Source organism: Papilio polytes, unplaced genomic scaffold, assembly GCF_000836215.1.
Source record: "Papilio polytes unplaced genomic scaffold, Ppol_1.0 DF822067.1, whole genome shotgun sequence".
NCBI classification, from domain to species: domain Eukaryota; kingdom Metazoa; phylum Arthropoda; class Insecta; order Lepidoptera; family Papilionidae; genus Papilio; species Papilio polytes.
This window is the reverse complement of record NW_013527137.1, coordinates 1,053,711-1,062,015: the sequence shown is the minus strand read 5'-3', so window position 1 is coordinate 1,062,015 and position 8,305 is coordinate 1,053,711. Positions and strand designations below refer to the sequence as shown.

General features: G+C 34.1%; 2 protein-coding genes across 3 annotated transcripts in view; one reads left to right on the top strand and one right to left on the bottom strand.

Moving 5' to 3' along the window:
• The first annotated feature begins 260 nt into the window (after window positions 1-260).
• LOC106107440 lies at window positions 261-5,996 on the top strand. Its single transcript, XM_013288291.1, has 8 exons — window positions 261-417; window positions 519-737; window positions 1,176-1,338; window positions 1,889-2,004; window positions 2,132-2,272; window positions 2,869-3,040; window positions 3,496-3,704; window positions 4,199-5,996. The coding sequence occupies exons 1-8, from the start codon at window positions 388-390 to the stop codon at window positions 4,613-4,615; spliced, it is 1,467 nt and encodes a 488-aa protein (XP_013143745.1). The 5' UTR covers window positions 261-387; the 3' UTR covers window positions 4,616-5,996.
• Window positions 5,997-6,643: 647 nt separating this feature from the next.
• The window catches only part of LOC106107414 (multiple inositol polyphosphate phosphatase 1-like), a 16,204-nt gene continuing 14,542 nt past the window's right edge, over window positions 6,644-8,305 (bottom strand). Inside the window, exons 9-10 of one of the 2 annotated variants that reach the window (XM_013288262.1) lie at window positions 7,780-7,972; window positions 6,644-7,039 (exon numbers count right to left, since the gene is read on the bottom strand). In XM_013288262.1, the coding sequence (XP_013143716.1) occupies window positions 6,799-7,039; window positions 7,780-7,972 (434 nt within the window). In that variant the 3' untranslated portion in view covers window positions 6,644-6,798. The remainder of the gene's footprint in view (window positions 7,040-7,779; window positions 7,973-8,305) is intronic. The other variant, XM_013288260.1, reaches the window with a different exon arrangement.

Here is an 8,305-nt window from a genome sequence, read left to right as displayed (position 1 = left end):
TCATATTTATACATATTAATATATTTTCAAGCCAGTTCAAAGACGCCTGATTTCAAAATAAATTGATATATACGTGCTTTATTGTATTTGGTATGCAATAAATTTGTTTGAAGACTTAAACGCTTTTTTATTTCCTTTCATTCGAAAGTTGACTCCCAAATTCGAACCTGTTAGGACCTATTTTTTATTTATTTGTATTTCTCTATGGTCTGTTGATTTCTAAACGAATAAAAAAAGTAAATTGCAGTGACAGATAACTGTTAAATGCAATGACATTGACAGATACGAAATGATCTTTGATGAACTGTAGCGTGATTTTAACTCGATTTAGTTTAAATTTATTGATATGATTGTTTTATAGCAGTATATTCGTAAACAATCCATATAATGGAAGAAGACGACCCCGTGGTGCAAGAGGTAAAGTTGAAATAAAATAATAATTTGTAACGTGTATAGGTTATGTTGTTTTCAATTTGATCAAAATTAATAAATGTTCACCTGTACTTTGTTTTGTCTAGATACCGGTGTTCTTATCACAAGCGTTGGCAGAAAATTTCTACATCTTTCAATATCCCGTGAGGCCCGCAAATCGGGATGTGAAGGATATATTAGTGAAGAATGCATCTATAAAGCCTAAAAATAAAATAGTGCGGCTTGAAGTAGGTCTTGACACTTATAGTGATAAATATTGCCCTTCTAAAGGTGAACAAATCGCTCTGAATACAGATGGCCAACAGGTAAAGTACATACTCTTTTTTTATTTATTTTTCAAAAATGACTAAGTCAGAGATGTCGAACCATTTACACGCGTGTTTAAAATGGCGATATAATATTGTGCGCATGACAAAAATTATGAATTAGATACACCATGGAATTGACAATAAACACAGTCAAAATTATTCAATGGCACGTCAAAGACCACATTAAACATTTCTATAAAAAATGCCACTTTGATGCATAAATGTTTATCACTCCTGGAGTAGGTTTACAGTAGAACTTTTCTTGGTGAGCACATAAGTTTTAGAACTTTTTATATGTGATGTGAAAAAAAAAAAGAATTTAGGGCTGTGAGTGCTTATTCTCCTTTCTGTATTTCTAGATAACTTAATTAATGTGATAAATACAAATAAGAAAGTATTAAAAATGTCTACTAATGCATCATATTCAATCCACAGGAATCAAGGTATATAAAAGATAAGGAACGAGAGAAATCTCAATATTTCAAAAATGGCATCATGGACAAGATAGTTCTGGAGAGCAGTGTGCCATGTTTTAAAACAGATCAGTATGCAGTAGCATTGTTACAGGACAAAGAACTTCATTGTACACCTGTGAAAGGTATGTGGAAATAACACCTAACTAGCTGTTGCTCACATCTTCGTCTATGCGGAAATAAAAAATGTAATAAACATAGCTTATGTTACTCAGTGATAATGTAGCTTATCAATGGTGATAGAATTTTTGAAATCAGCCCAGTAGTTTTTGGGTTATTTCATATTTTACTTTGTACTAATGTTGTGTAAACCTGTTATTAGGATACATTTTCTCAATGGTACTTATATGAGTACATCTATAAATCTATACTATTATTATAAAGAGGAAAGATTTGTATTTTTGTATGTATTGACATAACTCAAAAACTAATAGGCCCATTTAAAAAATTCTTACACCTTTTGAAAGGTAATTTATCTGCGAGTAACATAGGCTACATTTTTTATTATTTTTTTAAGTTCACGCGGGCGAAGTCGCGAGAAACAGCTAGTTAAAAAATAAACTCTTTTGTCTCTCAGTTCACTATAATAAGTGAAAATCATATTTGTGTTGAATATAAAATGATTTTCACCCTCTTTATTTGTTCTCATGTGCTAAATTGAATTTTTTTACACAGGTATTGTTCAACTTAGGCCATCTTGTTCATTCTATGATAAGCAAGATAAACAAAAACATGACAAAAATAAGGCAGACAATTCTGAGGATGAGGAGAAAGAACCAGATATTCAACAGGTATGTTATACCAGCTGTACAAATCTTTCCCCTTTATAATATTAGTATAAAAGTAAAGGTTACATTTTCTTTTAAATTTCAAGTTCTAAAGTTACCTTAGTTAATTTTATAACAATTTATTTTAAAGGTGACAGTAAAATTTGCCCGACAAGAAACGGAGATTTCAAAGAAGGCGCGTGAAAAGTCTTATGAGACAATATCGCAACGTATCTTAAATGAGCCATGGTATGACGGACTGTGGAAACCTTCTAATAGTGATCAAGCTGAAGTAAGTACTATATTTATAGAATTATTGTTTTCTACAAAATTCTTCTACAGAACATTTATTGTTAATTTTTTTTTGAATGCACATAATATCTCAATTTTTAAGGCTGGATTTCTAATTAAATGCGTTAAGTCGTCTTTAATTCGTTTATGATGTCTTACAAAAGTTTAAACAGTTTAATTACAGTCTGTCAGTCCCGTCAAAACAAGAAATCATAGTGATGGTAATTTGTGTTTTTTTTTAAATATCATAAGGTGGCAAATGAGCAAACCGCTGCCCATAGAAATTTGTAATAGTGGATGCATTACCTACCCTTAATCGACGGAGGAGGAAACGCACATAAAAGGATATATCCCCTTCCTATGCGTCTCCTCCAGCGTTAAGTCTACGTTCCTCTCCCATCCTTTTCTTATAAGAAAGAAGGTTGGAAGGAAAAGGGACTAAATTAGGGCTTCCGGCACCACATTCATCAGACTTTACGCAGAATTACTTCCATTTCACGCCTGTTTTATGTATGGTCGTATTCACCAGGCGAGCCGACCTATTCGTGCGATGCTATCAGGGCTCTATCAATGTTAAAATGTGTTATGTATGTTCAGTTGGAGCGTCTGAAGTTGTTCAGCGCGGTGAGTGCGGAGGGCAGCGCGCTGCGGCTGCCGCACGGCGAGTACGTGCGCGCGCTGGTGCCCGCCGCGCCGCCCGACGAGGCCGGTGCGCAGCGCGCGCAGCGCCGCTCCCTGCACGAACAGATCAAGCACATACTCATCACCGGTGAGATTTACACTTATTATCACTACTACTAATGACAAAATATTAATAGGAATTGTTTCTCTTGCTTTTTATGTTTCATTTTTTAAGATAATCTGTGAATTTTTTTGTTTATAGCTAACTTTATTTAAATACAGGTATTTTGTGGAAATCTTTTTTAAACGTATTAGCCAATTTACAGTATAGGAAGTTGTTTGTTCTGGTATGTTTTTTGAAGATAATGGAACTTTTTTTTTGTGTAATAAAGAAAAAATTAAAAAATATTACGTACGACCATAGGAAATCTTATGGTTACGGCCCTAAATAAGGTTTCTCAGAAGGCATGCTTTTGATGATCCCTCCCCACCAATAACAACAAAAACAGTGTGTGTGTTTAGTAGGGTAGTAAGAAGTGACCAAAGTTGGGTGTTTAATAATGTATGTATACTAGAAACAAAAGTGTTTGTTTAATCTGTCAGCCAAACTGATGACATTTGCGGAGCTGCGCGGGCGGCTCCGCAACGAGGACGGCAGTGCGGTGTGCGAGGCGAGCGAGGCGGGCGTGCTGAGCGCGCTGTGCGGCGCGGCGTGCTGCGTGCGCGGCCTGTGGGCGCCGCGCTCCGCCGACCTGTACACGCGGCCCGCGCCCGCGCCGCCGCACCTCATGTGTGCGGCCAGAGATCATGTGGTAGGTTTTTTTATAAGACAGTCTTGCCAGCCAGTTTTTTTTTATAAGGCAATATTGTGTTTCGTAATGCCAACTACAAACTAGTGTTTTAATGAAGAAAAGTTTTCTCTTGTTATGCCATTCGAGTACATTTGTTTTTTATGAGGCAAAAGTTTTGTCTCGTTATGCCAACTAGGTATTTTTTTTAATTCATGAGGCGAAGGTTTTGTCTTGTGATGCCAACCATGGACACTTTTTTTTTATAAGGCAATAGTTTTGTTTAACTATGTCAATCATAGACAATTTTATTGATGCTTGAGTAGATGTTTCAATGTCTTATTATTTTTTTTAAATTAAAGGCTTTAGTGAAAAAATGCCACTATTTCCATATAATATTTTTTTTCTACAGCTCAAAAGGAGAGATGCTCCTCTACTGTCAAGCCAAAAGATAACCAATAGTTATTGTTTAAGTATATCATATTGTTGAAGATAACTTAATTGTTTGTTTGTTTCAGTTATATCTGTTTACACAACACACTTATGTGGACAGACGTAAAGTGACAGCGGCGGTGCGTCTGCCCGCAAACGACGTGCTGGATATATTGCGTTCCGTGGCTAAGTTCACACCGCACATGGGGTGGGAGTTACTCTTACCTCCGGACACAGCCTTCGAAGTGAAATACAGTGATATAGTGCTACGTCAAAATACATACTGGGAAGCGAGACAGCGACAATTTAATGAGACATTGTTAGGAGAGAATTTAAGCAAACGTCAAAGGAAGAAATCTCAAAGGGATTCGATATGTGATGTGAATAGTCCAAAGCCGAGGTGCAATAGTGTCAGTGAAGACGATAGTGAACGTAAACGTAAGAAATCGGCCATTGGTAAACGGACGCGTAACGTTAGCTCCAGTAGTGCGCAAGATACATGAATGTTTTAATAGTTAGGTTATCAAATTGCAGTGTTTATGTTTTTTTTTATAATTAGTGTTATGTATGCTTTGGTTGAGATACTTATATGAAAATCTTTGTTCAATTTTTTAAGCCCCTATCAAGGTAAGATTATTGAAAACATTCCTTTTGTTATGCATGAAATACAAAATAAGATATTGTTTTAACATCTTTGCGTAATAAAAATCCATGAATTATGAAGAACTATTGTAACAATTGTACAATACAAAACAACTTTTCTTGTTAGAGCGGGCACACCTTTGACTAAACTATCGCACAATATTTGTGCGATTGTCGATTGTTTCGCAGCCAATTCAACTGTTTAGTTGCACAACTAAAAATCGAGTAGCCCCTCTATCTAAGCTCATATGAATCAATGCGAGACCAAACAGTTGTGCGATAATTTTGTCAAATGTTTGCGCACACTTCTACACTAAACTATTTAAATTGTTTTAATAGATAAAAAAATTGTAGATATGTTATGAAACAAATAATTAATTCCATCCACCTAAATTCACAGTAAAATTGTATGAAAGGATTTTAGCTTCACTTTTTTCTGAATATTCTTGACTAAGTAAAAATTACAGATGCTCAGATTCTGACAGTAACTGAACCATCTAACTATTCAGTTAAAAATGTGCATGTAGGCAAAATTTTAACTGTCAGTTGAACTGTGCAGTTAAAGTTTTGCTTAGTCAGATCTGTGAATCTGTAGCGGGTTTTGGTGTTTAGATATCTCATTTTCGATGAATTGCGAAAATACAATTTTCGATAAACAATGGGGCTTATTTGTTCGAATAATTTATCACTATTTAAAACATGCATAATATGTACTGCAATGATTTAATTTTCCTTCTGTTAAAATGTTTGTCTTTGTGTAAATTTATTCAGACATAATCTACTTATGTACTATATTTAGTTATTTGCATCTAAGTAGTAAATTGTTGCTTGTAATTGTCAATAATAAATTGAATATCAATATTACAATTTCATTACATTGTTGAAAATTACCATTCTTTCATTGTTTGTTATTAAATTTATTAATTGTTATAAACAAAAGCAGTTTTTAAATATCGAGAAAGAAATTACTTAACAGTTTTTTGTTTGAAGATCTTTGTCTACTTCAGATAACCGTGGGTTTTCACTGCTAAATCACGTACGTAAAATATTTTTATCTCTGGATAGACTTAGCTACCAAAGTATAACTTTTATACAGAAGTTTCTGCAGTAAAAACTCATTGTTATAACCAAAATATTTTTTCAAAGATATTTTGTTTTATTATTGGCGCTAAAACTTGTAAGCAAAGCGAATATTTATATAAGTTGTTATTTTTTTAATCGAATAAAAGTTATTGAATATTATTAATGTTTTCTTTACTGAAACACTAGCTTTTGCCTAGCGTGGAATTAAAAAAAAGCAAAAATGAGTACTCTATGTTTTTTCTAGACTATACCAAAATTTTATCGAAATTCGTTCAGCCGTCTAAACTTTCATATTTATAATATTAGTATGAAAGTATGATTGTGAATATGGAAATAAGCTTTTTATCATAGGGAAAATAAAAGTCTTCAGTAAACATTTAAATTTTATTAACTGGAAAAACTAAAAACAAAATGGTAGCAAACGAACTTACATTTCTAACCTAATTTGTACTAAAATACACAAAAACAACATTAAAATATAATTCATGATAATACTATAAAATTGTTTTATTTAGCTCTTAAAAAAAACGAATAATAATTAATATACAAATCTTCAACAGTGCTTTGATAATTTAAAAATGTGTTTCTCTTACTATTTAAAAACTAAAATAAAAGCAGTAACAGTTTATTTAAAAAATTACACCATTACTAAAAATACTATAAGTGTTTGAAGTCGTTCTTAAAACTTTTTTTTAGTTTAAGTGAATTTTCATTATATTGATTTTTAAATAATGGCAATACTGCACGTGGTAAAGCTAATTATCTATTACTTGCTGCTATCTTAGAAGCGTTATTTTTTTTTGCTTAAAGTATTTATAAGTACTGACTGAATATGAGAAAAAACATAAACATTAACGATTTATGAAACAGATGAAAAAACATCGTGTTCTTTGAACAACCAGAGACAATATTTTTTTCAAGAAAATTAGGGCTGTGTTTAACGGTCATATTTTAAAATAATTTATAAAGAAATTGTAGTGAAAAATGTGACTAATAAAACAATAGAGATATATCCTTTAATATTATTAGCGTTGTTACAGAATTGCAAATCGCATGTATCTGCGATGTCGCTGTATTTGTTTTTAACAAAGTTCCAATCGCAGAGTCCGACGCGACAGCCCTCGATTTTCATTGGCTTCTCGTTCTCTAGGAATAATACTTGATACTCACCTTTCACTTGGAAGTTACCGTCTTGTGTGCATCTGTAAATTATTTTTTTTATAACCTCAAAAACTTAGTAAATTAAAATGTTTTTAACAAATATTATATTACATTTACATTGGATTACATTATGTTTCTCTTTGCTCTATTAATTTATTTGTATTTCTCTATTAATGTTATAAAGAAAGATTTTTGTTCGCAAAAAATGACTCTAAAACTACTAGACTGATTTTCAAGATTATTTTACTAGATTTTATTAGTTCCTCGTGTCAGAGACAAAAACTATTTTATTATCTACACTATTTTCATTAGTAGATGTGTTCACTCTATTTAAAAAGCGTTGGTGGCTCAGTGGTTTAAGCACTTGAATTGTAAACTACTAGTCTTGGGTTCGAATCCCGGTCATAAAACAATGATAATTTTTAAATTTTCACATGTACATAATTTACCGAATGTTCTTTTAGTGAAGTAAAACATCATAATGTTTACAAATGTCAGCGAAGAAATTCAATGATATGTGTGAAGTCAACCTGCAGTGCAGTGTGGTTGCTCCGAGACCCCCCCCCCCCCTTAGTGCTCCCATGACTCTGCCAATAGCGACCAGGAGGAATACCGCTGGGTTTTAGTAGGTATTCCGGCCACCTCTTGGCCGGGGAGTTCCACATACCCCCCCCTCCCCCCATTACTAGGGGGGGTAGCGTAAATGCATTTTCCCAGCGAGAAAAAGGAGCCCCGCAGTGGGGACGTATAGTGAGATGGTGATGATGATGATTTAACTTACTTGTATAACACAGCGGCGATGTTAGCTGAGAATGGCGACATAAGGGAGGTGGTCCACTGCCGCGAGCGGACAGCGGGCGAGTGGTAGTTATCTCCGGTGAGAGGAGTGACGTCACGGCGCGCGCCGAGTGCAGTCGCACTCAACATTACAGTCGCCGCTTCAGTGAACTGTATGAGTGCGCGAGGTTGTGTGGCTAAAAGGTTGTGATGTCATTGACATTAATGACGTCATACAAGGTTTTTAAGTCCGTAATTTTGTAAACTGTGAGCGCCCTCACTTTTTACTACATTAAACTGTTTAGTCTCGCTTTAATTCTTATGTGACTGTATGGAGATGCGCAAATTACTTGATTTTTAGTTGTGCAACTAAATAATCGACAGTCGCATAACTGTTGTCTGATAGTTTAGTCAAACGTGTGGGCCCGCTCTAAGAATGTCATATTATATGCCTCTGGAAAACATACAGCATTGCTTATGAAGATGCGTTATATACTTAGCTTGAATTTCGCGGTCATTCGCCGTTGACA

Excerpts from the sequence above, each read along its gene's own strand:
- LOC106107440 (XM_013288291.1), top strand. The coding sequence starts at position 388 with ATGGAAGAAGACGACCCCGTGGTGCAAGAG. Across the intron at positions 1,339-1,888 it reads TCATTGTACACCTGTGAAAG|GTATTGTTCAACTTAGGCCA; the intron begins GTATGTGGAAAT and ends TTTTTTACACAG. Across the intron at positions 2,005-2,131 it reads AAGAACCAGATATTCAACAG|GTGACAGTAAAATTTGCCCG; the intron begins GTATGTTATACC and ends TTTATTTTAAAG.